Source organism: Eptatretus burgeri, chromosome 6, assembly GCF_056783735.1.
Source record: "Eptatretus burgeri isolate ZD-2024b chromosome 6, Ebu_testis_v1, whole genome shotgun sequence".
In the NCBI taxonomy this organism is placed as follows: Eukaryota; Metazoa; Chordata; class Myxini; order Myxiniformes; family Myxinidae; genus Eptatretus; species Eptatretus burgeri.
Genome location: NC_140966.1, coordinates 34,210,756 through 34,230,755, shown reverse-complemented (window position 1 = coordinate 34,230,755; position 20,000 = coordinate 34,210,756). Strand labels below are relative to the sequence as shown.

General features: G+C 38.9%; 1 protein-coding gene across 3 annotated transcripts in view; it reads right to left on the bottom strand.

Moving 5' to 3' along the window:
• The window catches only part of LOC147024526 (synaptotagmin-9-like), a 181,247-nt gene that overhangs the window by 64,520 nt on the left and 96,727 nt on the right, over positions 1 to 20,000 (bottom strand). For all 3 annotated transcript variants that reach the window (XM_085884533.1, XM_085884531.1, XM_085884532.1), the window contains exons 5-6: positions 15,002 to 15,173; positions 9,665 to 9,794 (exon numbers count right to left, since the gene is read on the bottom strand). In XM_085884533.1, the coding sequence (XP_085740659.1) occupies positions 9,665 to 9,794; positions 15,002 to 15,173 (302 nt within the window). The remainder of the gene's footprint in view (positions 1 to 9,664; positions 9,795 to 15,001; positions 15,174 to 20,000) is intronic.

Below are 20,000 nucleotides of genomic sequence, written 5' to 3'. Positions count from 1 at the left end.
AGCACAATTCTCATCGGAAACTCTTGTGGGTACACATATCGTAGTATTATTACAATACCCTTCAGCACACATAAAGGTCAAGGTCACTTTGCGGTAAATCATGGAGGTCGGCGAAACCCTTATTTTTTGAGTAATTTTAATCGAATCATCTCCAAACTTTATGGGAATGTAGTATATGGTCTGGCGCTCAGCTGATGAGTTTTTGGTGGCGATTGGCCTTGACCTTCATGGTTAGCGCCTGAGGTCAAACATATTTGACCCCAAGGTCAAATTTTCAAGTTTTAGGAACCATATCGTGTAGTACCTCAAATTGAACACCTCGATGAGTGCTTTCTAGATATGTCAAGCTTGAGACATTATGACGTCATTTGGTGACGTTATGAGGCAAACGCATATTTTTCATGGTTACTCTGTAGAACGATTCTCATCGGAATCTCTCGTAGGCAGATATTCCTCAAGGAGTCGCTCCTGGTGGATAACAGCTCTGTTCACCTCAGTGTGACCTTAAAGAAGTCACACGTGGTCACCTTTTGGCAAGATACGGGTCACCCTGCGGGTGACATTGGTTTATTTGTATGTCAATCGTCTACAGGTCATAATTTTAAACCGATATTCATGAAACATCACCAAATGGTAGAGTTCCTCATAAGCATGAAGCCTATTGATTTTGAGGTCAAAAAGTCAACATAGGCCGAAGGTCAACATGTTCGGTCTATTTCTAAAATCCTTAATTTTTATCCAATTGACTTGAAATTCGAGGAGGATTTGCAGATGAGGTCACTGAATTCAACCACCTATTATATTTAAAGTCAAATCTGTTTCGGGATTTCGCAAGTATCGTGCTCTGCATGACGTCTTTCTTGTTTGTTTGTTCATCTGTCTGCAAATAACATGTAATGTTGAGCACAAATGCCACTTGGTGGGAGCCAGTATTACACATTATCCTTATTTAACTGAGTACCTCTATAATTTTTGCAATTGGAATGTGAGTACATCTATAAAGTATGTATATACTATTATAAATCCTGTCTATAAAGGATTTACTGTTAAGATTTTGAGTACACCTATAAGGTGCATGTATTAAGAACGTCAGTGCACACATAAAGTATGTACTATTAGAACGTGCATATGTCTAGAAAGTATGGAACGTGACTACATATATAAAATGCATACAATTAGAGCGTGAATCTGTACAATAAAACCAAAAAGGTCTGTTTGTCCGCTCTATGAACACAAACCGACGTCATCAATGCATTGTCTACAAACTACACAAGCACCAACACACCAGCACTCAAAGTATACCACACAAGATACACCACACAAGAAAGAGGTGGTGAGGTCTATAACTACAATGTCTGATTGCTCTTTCAAGTTGTGTATATTTTTGATATCCCATCTTGATTTGTGCACACATCATGTACCCACCAGTGTAACACTCACCCCATGGTTTCATGGTATGTGCCCCATGTTTCAAACACCTTGGATGTGATTATATACCTGGAAATTACAGTCAAATACATATGTTTCTCTTCTTTTTAAAAAAAAAAAGGATCTAAGGCTCCTTGTGGATATGACACACAAACACACACACAAACAAACATACACACACATACACACACATACACACCTCACACACATGGACATACAAACAAATATCCAAGACAACACAGGACTGTTTGACGAGACAAACACAGCCGCTGAGCTTGGGCGAAGTGCGGGCACTTCTTAGAGCACTCTGGGTACCATTGACGACACAAAAAAAGATCTGGAAATTTGAGTCTAATACATCTTTCTTTTCTTTTTCTGTTTTTACAGGATCTAAGTCTTATAATGGAGCTGCCACAGACATGAAATACACAAGGATATGCGATACGCAACACAGGACTGTTTGATGAGACAAACATTGCCAGAGGTATTAGAGGACGGGGTACGAAGCTTTGGGGAAGTGCCGTCATTTCTCGGGGTACTCTGGAACCAGCGACCTCACAACAATGTGATGGAGTGAAGTCATAACAATGTGACATTTTTCTTACCGCACTCAGCAGGGCATTTCCAAAGGAGAAACTTCCTCCTCCCCTTGGATATCAACCTATGGGGATTGTCTTTGCTCTTATTTTTTTCAATTCTGAACATGAAGCAAGGGGGCAGCACTTACTATTTTTATCCCCCGCCGCGTGGCGGAAGGGGGATATTGTTAAAGTCTTTGCTATGAGTCGGCCATGGTTTGAAATGCTGACCTCCCAGAATCAGAGCGGATATCGATAGGTTTAAATTAGAATTACATAGGTACCTAGTTGCTTTGGAAATTGAGGAAAACAGGGATTCCAGCTGGACTCAGAGGTAGCTTGCCTGTGTATGGGCGATATCATCATTGTGTAGTGATTGTGATGTCTGTGGGAGGATAGTTTCATGCTTTAATTTCATGTTTCTTGATTGGTTCTTCATCCCTTTTCATCACCACTTGTCCAAACCACTCCAATCTGTGGCAGGAATGGTGATCCGTTTTGAGGAAGAAGTCTACTCCAATAGTGAGTGGAACTGGGGAAGTTTCAGTTCCATTATAGTTCTCTTGACTGTGGTCACTCAGGAAATGGAAGACTGGTTTGGAATGGAAGATGAATGGATTGAGGAGTTGTCCCTTGAGATGATCCTGTTCATAGTCGAGCATCATGGGGACTGGATTCAAGAACGAGGAAGCTGGAACTCTTCTCTCACTCCTTTTGACCTGACTCTCAATGCTGTCCAAGAAATTGGAAAAACATTTAATCAAACAGAGGCATGAGGAGTTTACATTTGCTTCAATCAATGCAGCTAGTACAAATCCAAATTTGATTGCAGACATCCCAGTGGCTTCTGGGAAAATGTACAAGTCCCCATGCTCGCTTGAAACTCTCCATATAAGGTTTGATCACCGCATTAAAAAGACACCTCCTCAGTCACTGCCACAAGTACAGCCAAAGTCACCTCCTCAGTCAGTCCCCCAGTTGCAAACAAGGCCACATCCCCAGTATCTGCCTCAATCACAGAGAAGGTCACATTTCATGACATTTTTCTCAATTTTTGGTGAAGCCACTACCTGACATGCAGCCTAAATCACAGTGTCATTCAGTGCAAGTTCAATCGAAGCCACAACACCAATCACAGATCTGATTGGGTTCCAGAAAGGAATCCCAAATTCCAGTCTCGGTTGAAAGCCAAATTATCTCCAACAGAGACTTCAAGGAAATGCATTCCACAAAGGAAAAAGGAAAACATCGTCTCAAACAAAACAAAAATCATAAAACTCCAGAGCAGCTTACAGGGTTGATGTAAGAAGCGTTTCGAGTTACTCAGTGGCCATCCAAGGAAGAGAAAGGTGACCTGGAGGTTTGTATGGGTCTTCATCAAGACATTGTAGTGCAATGGTTTCGGGACATCTGTTGCGCTCTCAAGTATAAGAGACTCCCGCCCGAATGGCTCACTCTATTGAAAGAGTACAAAACTTAACATGGAGCAAAGAGAAACCTACCATCTTGAAAGCTGCCACAACGGCACTTGGCACTTTACAGTTATTCGGGGTGAAACTTTGTTAAGGACTATTGTGTTGATAATCTCTGTGATCTGTTGGACCTTGGCTGTCATATGGTTCGAGATTGGTTTGGAAAAAAAGAGGAAAGAAGATAATGTCAGCGATGAAGATGGCGATATGACTGAGGAAGAAGATGAATCATTGGCATGAGATTTAACAGATAACAGCGATGATTAGACAAAGGAACAGGGTCATCGGTTATGTGTAGCAGATGTGGTTTATAACCCCTCGAATGATGATGAGGTGTGAGTCTTCATAAATATAATGATGCCCCTTCCTCATCCCCTCAAACCCCTTTAAAGGATTAGGGTTTGTTTGTATCCCATCCTCTCTCCTCCTCTTCATACTTGTTCATCCCCTTGTTTTATCTATATGCTGTCCTCAATGTCAGAGTGATCCCTTGTACTCTCCATTGTTTACACTCTTAAAATAGCCTACACTTTGATGCAATAAGGATGTTTTAAAATGTTTTTCCTCCTTTCTAAATCAAATTACCAATTGCAGATTTTTTTATTGATCGTATACAGATATCATAACAGCTCTCAGGTCAGTGTTTGGACTGCTACTCATAACATGCAACCCAGTGCTACCTGCTGCATGGTCAGGTTGTCAGCAACTGAACCGGCTCTCCTCACTGACTTGCCAGTGGGGAGGGAGACTGTGACACCCTGCAGGACTAAAAACAACACATGACAAAGGAAAAATAATCTCCCTTTGGGAGGTAACGGTCATCCAATGAGATTGGATCTGTGGCCTTTGATGGAAAGATATACGGACCCATCTGCCGACAATGGTTGTGGGTGATTGCAAAATATCCCAAGGGATCCTTCATGAAGAGGAGGCAAGCTATCGCCGGAGACCTGAATACAATCCAAATTCCTTCCCTAACTGATTGCTGTAAAGGCAAAGGTAAACCAAGCAGCCTAACCCTTGTCCAAGAACTGCCTCAGCAAAACCGATGCTCTTTCAAGACCATGGATCATTTGATTGAGTGTGTTTAGTACTGAGATATCAAATGCGTTTTTTTTTTTTTTACTTTGGAAACAAATCGACAGTGTGTGACAAAAAATGCAGAAGATGAAAGGGAGAGACTAGCTAAGATAATGTGAATATAAAGAAGATTTTTGGTGTTGATCTGGGATATAAAGTTAAAATTTAAAAAACAAAACCCGTTTACATGTTTCTGCAATGTACTGTACATGGCAAGTCAATGATTTCTGCCAAATAGGTGCCCTCAAACCTCAGCGTGCAACATTGCCACCAGAAAGTGGACCCCAGTATTGAGAACTTGGAGCCCTTCAATTCCAAATCAATGGAGATTTAGTTGTGTGTTTACTGTTGATGAGACATTAGGTCACCACTTGGACCCTGAGACCAGGACTGAATCAATTCAGTGGAAGCCCAGGGAATCTCCAACCAGAAAGAAGTTATACAGCCAATCCGAAGGCAGAAAAAAAATGTCCAGCATCTCTTGAGATTAAAAGGAAGTGCTGCTGATCGATTACATGTCACACAAATCTACAATCCAGTGTGACCACTCCTCATTTTCATAAATGCCAAGGTGAGCCAATGAAAAAAGCCAAGAATTCACAAGGTTTCGGAAAAGCGATGATAATAGAAAACCCACACACCAAGAAAACCTATAGAAAACCAAGACGCCAAGGTGAACAACGAATAGCTAAGATCTTGTAAAAAAAAAAAAAAGCCAAGGAGTGGTTACACTGCTACGATCACTGGTCACTATTATGCTGGCTTGCTGGCCAGGCTACATGAAGCCATCTGAAAAATGCTAGCAGAGGTTGATGCATGGTACAAGATTCTGCTGCTGCATGACAATGCACCAGTTCACAAAGTCATAGTTGCACGGGCCATCATTTACCAACGTGAACAGTTGCATCATCCACCATGTCGAATCATCCACCATGCAGAGAAGATCAGGATGCAGGTGACTATTATTTGTTCTGATGTCAGAAGTCTGAGCTTTGTGGTAAAATTTCAACATGATGATTCTGTGAATTCCACCATTGATGAATGGATAAAGAGAAGCAATCAGAAAATCTGTATTATCAAGGCAATGCTAGTTTGAGGAACAAATAGGCTGAGCACATTGATATGAAAGTTTATGACATTGAGAAATAAAGTTCAAACCTTTTTTTTATTCTCTTGCTTCTATCTAACTGAAGTTACAAACAATTTTGAACAAGGGTTAGGCTGAATATATTCTGAAAGGAAGTTCAAGCCAGGGCAGATGAAATGAGTACTACATTGTGCTGAAAATCGTGAACAAGGGTGAAACATGAAGATATCGTTTCCAACTTGATGCAGAGGCTTGCACACAATATTTATTTAATCTCAATATCTTTTGGAGATGGATGTAATCTCATCCAGCTCTGCAGGCAGATGAAAAAACCACAATTGTTCCTGAAAAATATACTCTATACAGTCACCACATGAAGCAGCTTTATCAGATTTCTGTCAGACAGCAGATTTTTCCTCACCTTCTTTTTGATACTAAAGCTCATTGTAGAATTGGAGAAAATTTTGAAGCGGAATGAAACATCATAACGCTTTTTTAAAAAAGTACAAAAGTACATTTTGAAAAATGACTTGTGTTGTCCAAAATAGGAACTAACCCATTAGCATCAAAATAATTGATAGTTGTTGACATAATGAAGGCTATAACGATTATTGTCTTGTAAATGCCATTTTACCAGCTGCTTATCGTGTCTGGAAATATGGGGAAATTTTTCCATGCACACATCTGGATTCATCATCCATGCATCAATTCAAACCCCACAATGCATGTGTAATAAACAGAGAGCACATAATTAACGTTAATGAAGCCCAGATAATTTCCATGCTCACAGAACTGATAAACAATTCATCTGCAAATCTATTCTGTAACTGTTTGCATGTTTGATCCCTTGATGGCTTGTAGAATCAGGTTGCAATTTTCTGTGCAAGATGCACAAGTGAGTGAGTGACGTGCCCATACAAATGAAACGTAGCCACCAAAATAGGACGACAGTGGCACCTGGCACACTGAAAAACTAAGCCGTTCATGAAAAACAATGCCAAACACATGGCTCATCCATGCAAACGTGTTGTCCATTTTTGTTCATATTGGCTCATTGGTATGTTAAAACACAGTTACTTTTTGTGGGGATTTCCTGACACTGCAATGCGGTGGATCGCAGACCAACAGGGAAATGCATTGGATCCACATTCTAACAAGCAGCTGACTCTATGATTGAGAGGCAAGGTTGAGAGGTAAGGTGAAGCGAGGTTAAACAATTGGTTCATGTCTGTCCGTCCGTCCATCCGTCTTTTCAGTTTATGATCGAGGAAATAAATAGAAGCTTATTTAAATTGAACGTTATATTTTGAACATGAATCGGAACATTAATACAAAGGCAAGTGTTTCGTTTTTACCATAAATTTGCTCTGAATTCGTCATGATAGCACATACACAGAGAGGTGTGAGATCATGTTTTTACTCTGTCTGCCTGGCAGTCAAACAAAATTGAAAATCATTCCAAATGGGAAACTTACTGTTTTAAAGGACGTCATAATGGACTCGTACAACAGGCACGAATAACGAATGCACATGCTAGACAGGGTGATGTAGTAGACACTGGGTAAAATGGTAGTGAAACCCAGAATTAATTTTAATTATGTAAACCTCATTAAACATTTATTTAAATTGAATTATACACTTGAAGACTGTACAAAACAAATCGCCTTCATAATACTTCCAAGAACTGTGCTATATATATATATATATATATATATATATATATATATATATATATATATATATATATATATATATATATATATATATATATATATATATATATATATATATATTTTTCGAGGGTGTGACATGTTTTTTGAAGTCAAGAGGAGGTGGCCATTATGGGTATATGCCATCATCCATCAACTCGTCTTTATCGTCACCATCATCAACATCGTCATCACATTATTGGATCAAGTTTATCATCATTATTATTCAAGGTAAGTTTCATGCTCTTCATAACTCAAGAAAATAAACTTCATTTTATGTTCTTAATGCAGGAAATTGAGCATGGTGTTGGCTTAATGGTTAATGTGGTTGGCTTAAGATCTTAGAGTTTTGAATTTGAGCCCATGTTGTGCTGTGACACAACACCATTTGGGTTGACTCAGCCTGTTAAACTTCTGAGATTGTCAAAATGAATACCAGCTTACTGGAAACAAGGGGAACTGCATCAGTGGCACAGCTGTGCTCCCAGCAATGATGCCACCAGCAGCCTCAGACTCTACACTAAATAATAATAATAACTAAAAAAGTTAAACTTCACTTTATGTTCTTAATAAGTCTTTTATTCTTAAAAATGTATAGAACAAAAACAATGCACAAACATGTTATGCAAGGCTACAGTTTGGACAAATTTTAAAGTTGAACTCTCAAACTCCAAGTTTGCGGATTTGCGGTTCATGGGGATTTTCAAGAACTGTGAATGGCAAGGCCTTCCTGCATATACCTGAACACAGTGTGGGGTATCCTGCTCTATGAACTCTCTAGTTAATGATGTTTTGGGTGACAAAAGTGTATATAACTTACTAGAATGAATGAGGGTGGTATTCAAGTCCCATTAATTAGATGCTCTTAATATTCCAAGACAAATATACACAGCGTATGCATTAAGTCCTCATGCACCATTCAACTTTTATAACCTTTGATGCGCACATGATATGAACAAACTGTAAACGATGCATGGAAGCATAATTCATAACGTTTTACTCCATATAGTTAAATTTTTAGGGATCAACATAACTTCTTTGTAATAAATCACTCAATCCGATTTTCCAACTTGTTAAAAGCATTCTCCAGTTGCTGCCAAGTAATTTCATAAATTGCATTTTTGATACAAAGAATGTGGTTTTGATGAATAAACAACGGTTTTAAATAGCCCCATAAAATGTCGTCCAATGTGGACATGTCAGGTGAGCGAGGCGGCCAAGCCATTGGTCTACGTCTCCAGATTCACTTGCCTGGGAAGACATCATTCAAGAAACATCACACATTTATAGCATAGTGACAGGGAGCTTAGTGTTGCTGGTACAAGGTGATATGTGAAAGATTTAATCGTCAAAATTTAGGAACCAAATGCAGTTAGTTATTGTGGTGGTTTAAATTATCACTAATGTAGAAGTTGCCTCATCAGGAAAATGTCACCTCATGAAGAAACCAAGGGCAATTGTGGATTTACAACAATAACATTGATAACAACATTAACATAAACAAAACTTGATGAATTATTCTTACATGCAGGTATGTCATTTACAGTTTGTTTCTGTCGTGTACATCAAAAGTTCTAAATGTTCAAAATTGCACGAGGCCCTTATGGACACCCTATGTGCAAACACAAACGCACACAAATGCGCGCGCGCGCACACACACACACACACACACACACACACACACACACACACACACACACACACACACACACACACACACACACACACACACACACACACACACACACACACACACACACACACACACACACACACACATTTTGGCATGTCTTGGATTCTTGTCTTATTTGTATAATTTTTTGAATGCTCGTGTGAATGTAATAATGTACCCATATTTTATATCCTATCAGATTAATGAGCTTTTCCAACGATAAGATTTAAATTATATATATATTTTTTTATTGGAATATTTTCTGCACATATATTTTTAATCTCATCTTTTAACATTCTTCTTTCTATGCTTCAAATAATCATGAGGTGTACTGGTAACTAATATAACACCAATCCCATCACATTAATTTGCCATCCTGGAATAAAATTACCCCATCCCACCTTGTTAATTTATTGACCCGACAACCAATTATAAACAGATTGTTCAATAAACTTGTTCTGTTCGTGAGTTTTACTCCTCTTTCAAACATATCAATAATTTTTAAGTCAAAGTGCAGCAAAAGTTAAAAACTTGTTTTTTTCTGCTGAGTTTACTGTAATGGCGTTTCCAAGCACTTCTTCACACACTACCCATCTGACTGTTTCACGTTCACCTCACACTCATCAATGAGGACTAACCTCAACTAGAGGATGCCAGTGGGCAACAGGCTTTCTTGGATAAATGAGCATTTCATTCCAGTGGTCTCGTCCGATGCCCTTGGAATCGCTTCCCACACAACACACCCCGATCACTTCATTGTGGCCCACCCTGTGGAGACAGCGACATTTCCGGATCTGTGATGCAGGACTTGCTAGTAGCACAGACAGAAAATGGTATGGTATGGAAAATTGAGTGACATTACAGATGCTGCAGAAACCACACTGAACAGTAATGAGTGAAATAAGTTTGGTATGCACTAAATAAAATAATATTTATTTTTATTTAGTACATACAGACATTTAGTCCATTTATATTTAGAACATGCATGGTCAAATTATACACACACACACACACACACACACACACACACACACACACACACACACACACACACACACACACACACACACACACACACACACACACACACACACACCAGTATAAAAGAAATGTGGTACATATCGGGACCAGTCTTCGATGTGAAGGAGTAATGTTTTTTTAATATCTGTATCATTGGTATCATAAACTGATGATGCTCACCCGTGTGTTACTAAAAGTGTCCAAATACAGCATGTGATTATCTATGAAATGATGAAATTAAAATTTGGATGTTCATATTGTTCAGGTGGGAAGCAGCACCATGTACACATAATGGTACATTATGTAATGGTACATAAGCTAGCCTTTGGACAAATCAAAATTTGACACTCGACACAGGAATCGCATTCGGAAGAGGTATACGGTATGCTTTTGAAACGGCGGGATTGTGTGCATCGCTTCCCCACTAATACGGAGAAACCAGCCTGTCTCGATCATTTTCCTTCTGAACTAACTCCTGCTGCTAGAGGCAACCATTTCACGCTTTCTTATTGTACTGCACAAGGTAAGATGACATCAGATATGTTACACACCTTGTAAGGTTTTAAATTCCTGAGAGACAGCAGATGTCATATATAAAAGACAATTCCTGCATACGTGGAAAACATGATGTATATGCTTTCGTGCAAGAAAAATGTACACAAGCTACCACAGATCTCGAGTTCTATTCACAGTAAAGAAATTTAGCATTACATCTGTAAGATGTGCTTAGCAGCCATTTTATGAGTTGCTTACATATATCGGCTGTATTGCTTATGGGATAAATTCAGTGTCCATCCCAAGCTGTCGTGAAAAGATGGTGGTTGGCGTTCTATAGAAACATCTGCAATCCAAGTGGGGATGGTTTTTATGCCTCCGCACCAAGGGTGCCAGAGGCATTATTCTATGATGGTACTGTACTTGGAAAGGCTCACCAGGATTTTAATCCAGCAAAAGCACTCCAGGACTTGAAGTCAGACTTGGAGGTAATGTGGTTCCCAGTTTGATGCCACTTGATTGTGGTGCTATGGAAGTGTTGTTGGAGTAGAGAGAGTGGGTTGCTATAATACATTCTTTGGAGGGTACACATTGCAGCGACAAATCGTTCATGTGACAAGGGATGGATGTTAGTTTTGAGATGATGATGAGGAAATTAAGCAGGAAGTTCATTCATCAATACAGTTGAGCTTCCTCAGTGTTCTTTCACATGCTCCCATCCAGGCAAGTGGTGAGTATTTCATCACATGCTGAGCTTAAATTGTTTATGCCTGAGAGGTCTTGAGAGGTGAGCAAATTATCTGAGTGCCCAAGGTCCACCCTGCACTTGCAGCCATAGTGTTGATGTGGCTGCATCAGTTGAGCCTATATGGTCAAAGTGACTATCAGGATGTTGACACTAGGGGATGCTAGGATCGGAGTACCATTGAAAGTGAGGGGCACCTGACTGGGATCTTTTGATGATCATTACCTAACACTTCTTAAGAGTGAGTGTTAATTGCCACTTGTAAGCTTAACCTGGATGTTGTCATGGTCTTCATGCAGAAATGGTCTTTCTTTCTGTTGCCATGGTCTTTCTGTCATGGGTTACTTCATCATTAGAAGGGTTATGAATGTGGCTGAACAATTTGAGATCATTATCGACAGCCTATCCCTGACATTATGATGGAGGGAAGGTGATTTGAAAAGCAAATAAAGATGGTTGGGCCAAGGACACTGCTTTGCAAAATATCCACAGCTTTACTTCAGAATTGTGATATTTATCTAACAACAGCCACAACCATCTTCCTATGTGTCAAGTATGATTTTCAGAGAGGATCGTCCCTTTGATTCCCATCGATCTTGGATTTATCATGAGATCCTTCGCATTTGATATTTGATCAAATGCTACCTTGATGATAAGGGCAGCAACTCTGACATCTTAACTGGCATTTAGCACCTGCATCCACGTTTGGATTATGGCTGTGAATAGCTGCAGTGGAGTGATTCCAATGGAACTCAGACTGAGCATCCATGGGCAGGTTGCTTGTTTTCACACGTTTCTAAATGATATGATGATGATGATGCCATCCGTGATGTTTCTGATGAGTGAAAAGAGGCTGACTGCATTGTATTTGGACGTTTTAAGTTTGTTATTTTTTCTCATTCACAGGACATTATCTCGGCAGTTTTTCTGCATTGGGTGGGTTGATGCCAGCAATGCAGCTGCACTGGAACAGCTTGGCGAGAGGAGTAGTCAATTCTACAGCACAAACCTTCAGCACTATAGTTTAAATGTTTTCAGGAATTGCAGCCTTTGTTTTAATCAGCCACTTCCCATGGGGTATGTTGAACCAAATTGCCTGTATAGTTGCACTTGTGTGTTATGAAATGTGTTTGCTTGCATGTTTGCCTGTTGTGTTACTTGTGTGTTTGCCAGTTAAGAAATTCAAGAGCGTGATGAGTTGCATTGCTTACGATGAATTGGACATGGTTGGCACAACATTTTAGGCTGAATATGGTTGAGAAAAAGTCAGCTTTGTCTTTTACAAATGCTTGATGGGCTCCACCAAATGTTCATTTTAGGAATTTTCATTGAGCCTCGACATCCCAATAATTTTCAATGTCCATCATAATTCCCAAATTGATGTGGAGTAGATTGCAGAACTTTACTCTGATGATCTGCCAGAAATGACAGAGAAATGCTAGAAATGATCTGCTAGACATGATGATCTGATGGAAATGCTCTTAGGTGAGGGCATCTTACTGTAAATATTTAGAACAATTGTAAATAGTACAAAGCATTGAAAATATGATTAATAATTCAAATTAATAATAATTTTCTGGTTTGTATTGCATAAATTTTCACTGTTTACTGATCACAATTTTTACTTAATGGACAGATTATTAATGTACTTTTTGTCAATTGAAAACCACAGTTATAATTGTGGAGCAAACGCTGCCCAAACTTAATAATTTAGTTCAATATGAGAGGAAAAAGTAATCCACACATATTTTCCAGGCCGCGTCTCTTTGGCAGTCCTGAACTACATTAACCATGCTTTAAGATTTGTCTTATTCATATAAAAAGAGGGAGCTATGGTTATTGCATTAGCAGAATCAAATAACACAACATGCAACGCAATGCTCTCAATTTTTAGCGGTGTCAATCTGAAGTTATTAAAATGTATATAATCTCTTTGGGTGGTCCTTCGTAATGCTTTTTGGATAAATCTGCACAAAACACTCCTGCAACCTCTCAGATGCCAACATGGAAAACATCAGCATTGTTTATCACTCACATAAATTCCATTATTAAAAACAAAGCACTTCATGCCATGGAAAAGACATCATTTCTCATTGGTGGAAAAAATGTGTCCTCTTTATTCACTTTCTCCACGGACAGAATAAGTAGGTGGAAAAAAAAATGGGCAGTGCTTGCACAGACATTTGAAAAGGCCACCCTGAACCCAAAACTTTAAGCTGAGCTCTTATAAAGGTACAGGGTGTTCCAGAAGTAACAGTGCATTGAATGAAAGACTTATGCTTCATGTGTTTGTTTGTCTTAACATTAAAATTTATGCTTGTTTGCTTGCAGGTATCATTGACTCGCTTAAGATAGATACCCACCAGCTGAGAGAGAACTCGAGTGAACTTCTGTTAGCCGGGTGTCAATGGTTTATTCCTAAGGCAACCCATAAAGAATAGGCCTCCCATTGGAAGAAAGAGTGTTTGTGGTGCAGCATATTTTTTTGCCATGACAGAAGTACACAACTGAGGTGCAGAATTTATTTCAGGAGAAATTTGGCAAAGGATAATTGCCTTGTCAAAATTGTGTAAAAATATCGATTGACAAGTTTCAGGAAACTGGTAGTGTTGCAGACTCGAAGTGGTCAGCCAAAGGTTGTGACAGATGTGGTTTGCAAAGAAGCCCATGAAAATCGCTCAGATGCTTGTCGCAACAAGTAAGTGTCTCATGAACCTCGACGTACAGAGCTGTGTGGAATAAATGAAGCTTGTTCCCAATAAAGAGCATGTTGTTCATGAACTGGCACTCGGAGACAGAGTAACGTAGTTGAACTTCTGTCAATGGCTCCAAAATTTCAGAGCAGAAAAAGGAGATCAGGCTTTCGACTGCACCTTCTTTACCAATGAGGCTTGGTTCCACATGTCTGGCTATATGAACAGCCACAACACTAGGATTTGGACCACAGATAATCCCCATGTAATCTTTGAAAAACAATTGCATGATCAAAATTTGGTGTATGGTGTGCCCTTTGTTGAAGGCATATGAGTGAACCAATGTTTTTTGAAGATGCCATAAATTTTGAATGGTACATTAATGATATTCTCAAACATATTTTCAATGAACTAACTGAAGAGGAGAAATGAGATGAATGGTTCCAGCAAGATGGCACAACTGCACACACAGCACATGCAAGCATGCATGCAGTCAGTACAGTTTTTTTTTAAGATTGCATCATTTCTCATTGTTTATGGCCACTTCATTCTCCCGACTAATCCCTCCAGAGCTTTTTCTGTGGGCAAAGTCTATGCAAACAATCTCCATACAATAGAAGAGCTGAAGGCTGACATTTTAGAGGGTATCCATGGCATCCAGGCTGAAGAACTGCAGCGATTGTTTCAAACATGTGTAGATGCGTCCAACTTTGCCGACAAAATGAATGTGTCGCACCTTCAGCGATTGCTATAAATTTGATGCAACTGTTGAAGAATTTTCAAAATTGAATCTTCTGTTATCTCTGATATGTGTTTGTTGAATTTGACAATAACTACTTTTCTCTGAAAGACTTATCCATTTGCACAAGAGGTGTTAAGCTACAATGCACTGATTCTTTTGAAATATCCTGCATGTTTGATTCAACTTCAAATTACTGTGACTTTAGGCTAATTTAATCTCAATGTTTACCGTAAAACGAATACGTCCATTCAAGCATTATTTTGTCAAAATATATTCATACCTGTCATAGTCAACCACAGAAATGAGTAGATTGACCTGGTCCATATTGTCTGGGGGAATGTCAAACACAATCTCCTCATTGTATATAGGGTTCAGCGTGTTCCTTTTGGTCGATGTTTTCCGTTTTTTTAATCTCCGTCCAGCGCAAATGAGAGAAACCTTTACGTAGGGATCTGTGAAGACCAGGCCCACATGAGGCAAAATATTAAACTTGACTTCAAATCCTGAGAATCCAAGGAAACCAAGCACAGTACAAATGATAGCTGGAAAACGAATGCATGGTTATTGTCCCAAAGGATTAAAATTACAAAATTTTCACATCATTTACCTTTGTATAAAGTGATAAAGAGCATTACAAAAGACATGAAATATACCCATAATGACAAAAAACATACATTTTTATTGTTTTTCTTGAAAAGAGATACACAACTTTGCATTTTAAACAAAAAATCATCTTCTCCACCCCATGCATCGTCCTATGTCCCCATTCCTCCCCACCCCCTTTGTTTGTGCAAGTCTCTCTCTCTCTCTCTCTCTCTCTCTCTCTCTCTCTCTCTCTCTCTCTCTCTCTCTCTCTCTCTCTCTCTCTCTCTCTCTCTCTCTCTCTCTCTCTCTTTTGCCCTTCTATTCTGCTGTTGTTGTCTCCCCCCTCTCTCCTACTGTTCTTTTTGCATCCTGTAATGTCCTGATCTATTTAGTATACTCGCTCTTCCATGAGCCTCGATTATGGATACAAAAAGAACTAGAAGGGCACTCGGTGGAGCACATACCTCCACCACGCAATACCTGATCCACAAGAACATATCTGGCCCAATACATTTTTGAGATATCATGCAAAATATCGTTTTTGACTTTTTCTCTCAATGGTGAAGAATCGCTTTTAAAATTAAATTATTCTCGTATCCAGATCCGGATCCAGATCTTCACTAAAATCTAATCAGTTTGTCCTTGTCACACACCCAACCTGTCCACAAAATTTCGTCTGAATCCCTCCACAACTTTTTGAGATATTCTGCACATAAACAGACAGACAGGAAGGGGTGAAAACCTAACCCCCTTCCACCTTTGGTGGCAGAGGTGAAATCGGAAAAAAAGAATCATTGGGAAATTCTCAAACAATGTCAAACAATCGCACTTTTGTCCGAAGGAAGCAGTGCAGATTGGCATTTCCTTCTCATGGTGCTTGGCAGCTTGAGCTCCCCCTTGCGTCAATTCAGCATCTGCACTGCTTAAAAATTGCTTTGATGGACGGAAGGAGAGACATACCAAATATTGAAGTGGCTAAAATTCCATGTTATTCATGTGAATGCCCTGGTGTTGGTATTTATTTTATTTTTTTAAACATTTCTTTTTATTTGTTCTGTTTATTATGCTGATTATATCCAGAAAAATTGTGATTTCATGAAAAATCTGGCAAATACAACACAAAATCTGTGACACAACATGCAAATAAAAGGAAGACATAAGAAAAAAAACTGTGCAAGATATTGAGCATGGAGCTAACGATGATATGAACCCATGAGAGGTAAAGTGGGCTCCACTATAATATACAATTTTTATAGAGGGATCCAAAGTTCATATTCATATTTAGAATCTAATTCAACTCCCATTGAACAAAGATCAATATCAGAGGAAACAACAACTGAAAGGTGCATTGAACTTGAAAGATGACTTGAGTGCACTTAACTCGATTTGGTGCTGGATGTGAGATCGCTTGCTTTACTTATCTGAGACTCGTATATTCTGCTTTTCTAAACTATTGTGATTACATGGCAGACAGAATAGTAAGTATGAAAACATGTTTGACTGTGTTCTAGTTTATTTTATTTTGGAATGTCTCATGATAGCAGATCGAATGTGCATATAAATACAAGACAATAACAGATGTGGGACAAAACAAGTAAGTTTTTGGTTTACGATGTACTCAGATAAGATGATTTGGTGTTTTTTGTTGTGTGCAGGTATAAAGAGAGTTTGGTGGTTTTTGTTGGAGGCAGGTAAGATCATTTGGTGGTTTTTGTTGTTGGCAGATACAATAATGTGGTGGTTGGGAAGTGTTGTTATAGCAGGGAGAGTGGATTTTTACATTGCACAATGTGCCCAAAAAGTGCACCCAAAAGTGGACCAAACAGGCAGTTTAACCAAAGCAGTCACAGTATCCATGGAGCTATGGCATTGGAAGGTGAAGCCAAAAACTATATGGGACTTGAATAAACAAGCCTGTTTCAGGATACTGTTATACAAGGACCAGGCTCACCATGGTCCATTAGTTTTTACATTCTCTGCGATTCAATGTCATTGTACTCCAGTGAATTTTTCATATTCATATCTGAATGTTATTTTTGGTCTACCTTTGTTTCCTCCAAGTCCGACAAACTGTCCTGGTTGACAGTTTGTAATTCTTGTTGCTCATCAGTCGTCTGTTCCTGCTATATATCGAGTCCAGTTCCATTTCATTCTCTTTAATATGACCGATATCGTGTTGAAATTAGATTTGTGTCTGATCCATCGCCTTTTCTTATTGTCTCTTTTTGTTAAACTGATAACAGGAAATTAGGACATGAAAGAACAAAAAAGAAAGTACATTGAATTTGGACCTGAAATGAAGCATAGTGAGACGAGCACTCAGACCAGACCAAAAAGCAGACTGATTTAATTTTGAGTGCTGTACAGGGTTTTATATCATTAAGTTATAATCAGATTGGCATAAATAGTCACGATCATTAGAGTCAAATTACAATAAATGATATAGGAAGTGGCAAATCCTTTTTCCTGTTATACAAAAGGAAGATCAAACTAGAAGGGCACTCAGTAGAGCACATACCTCCACCATGCAATGCCTGATCCATGAGAACATATCGGGCCCTATACATTTTTGAAATATCGTGCTATATATCGTTTTTGGCCCAATCTCTCAATGGTGAAGAATCACTTTAATAATTAAATAATTGTCGTGTTCAGATCCGGATTCGGATCTTCACCAAAATTGAATCAATTCGTCCTTGTCACACACCCCATGTGTCCACCAAGTTTTGTCTGAATCTGTCCACAACGTTTGGAGATATCCTACTCTATATCGGTTTAGCCCCATCTCTCAATGGTGAAGAATCACTTAAAAAAATATCGGATTTTGATCTTCACCGAAATTGAAGGAATTATATCTTGTCACACACCCAAAGTGTCCACCAAGTGTCATCTGAATCTGTCCACAACTTTTTGAGATATCATGCTATTTATCGTTTTTGGCCATATCTCTCAATGGTGAATAATCATTAAAAAAAATTCTAGGAGCCGGATCCAGATCCGGATCTTCCCAAAAATATAACAAATTCGTCAGTTTCACGCACCCAACCAGTCTACAAAATTTCATCTGGATCCGTCCGCAACTTTTTGAGATATTCTGCACACACACAAACAAAGCCAAACAAAGCCAGACAAACAAGAATACGTCGTGCAGAGCACGATACTTGCAAAATCCATAAAACAAATTTAATCTCACAAATAATTGGTAGTTGAATTCAATGACCAAATATGCAACTCCTCTTTACATTTCAAGTCAATCGGATGAAAATTGGCAATTTTACAAATTCGGCCTATGTTGTCCTTTTGGCCGATGTTGATCGAGAAAATAATTGGTGGTTGAATTCAATGAGCTGACGTGCAAATACTCTTCAAATTTCAAGTCAATGAGACGAAAATTGAGGATTTTAGAAATACCTCCTTAGTTGTTGACCTTGGGACTATGTTGACATTTTGGTCTATGTTGACCTCAAAAATAATTGGCTGGTTGAATTCAGTGACCTGATATATAAATCCTCTTCAAATTTCAAGTCAATCAGATGAAAACTGAGGATTTTAGAAATCTCATCTAAGTTGTTGACCTTGGGACTATGTTGACCTTTGACCTTTTTACCTCAAACACAATAGGCTTCTTCCTTATGACAAACTCTACTATGTGGTGAAGTTTGGTGAAGATCGGTTTAAAATTGCGACCTGTAGGCGACAGACAGACAGACCGACAGAATAACAAAATTGACGAACCAATATACTTGAAAAATCTTCGATTTTGCAAGTTGCAAACACACTGACAGAAAGGAGTGAAAACATAACCTCCTTCACCTTCGGTGGCAGAGGTAAAAAGTGCTACAATACAATCCATGCAACCATCAGCTGCAGAAAGCAAATTTTGAGAAAATACATCTCAGAACATTGAATCCCAATTCAAATCATTGCACCCATAGCATGATCAGAAAGAAACTTATTCAATACTTCATCACAAATGCCAAAACTCTCATCAACAACACAGCCAAGGTGAAATCTGACCCAAAGTGTTTCTTTTATCTCTTTCTACCCTCATTGTGTTAACACAAAGGGGAAGGTTTCCCAAGGTGAGATAGCACCAAAGACAGGGCATTGTAATTTTACATTCACAATTGCAGCAATTGGAAGATATTTCAAAGGATTAAACTTAAAATGTTCCGACAGATCCCACAAGATGGTGCTGGGGTAGCACATTTACATTTAACCTGCCCAGTCTGGGCTGGATTCTCAGCCACACTGAAAACTGCAGGATGGGGTCTTTCTGAAGCAGAGCATTGCCTCACAAAATGTACACCTCAGATGGATATGAAGTGAGAGATCCATTTGCAAGCAGAATAATTGGTGGACATTAAATATCCCACAGTTTCTTTTGCAAAGTGTCAGCAAGTTATTTTTGGCTACCTGGGCAAACTTAAAATTCATGTCAGGAATACTCTGGACAAATAGTTGAGTGTAATCCATTGCCATGAGACTGATTTAGCAGCACTGAAATTGTGTACATGCAGAACAATGAAGACAGGACACCAAATATCTGCAAGGCCATCTCGACTGCAGCTATTCCTTTTCATTGTTGCTGTGCTTATATTTGTGACTTAATTTTTGCATTGAGAATGGTTTTGAAAGTCAGCAATGGATGCTGGAGTGCCATAAGGTACCTCTGATTTTACATCTTCATGAAG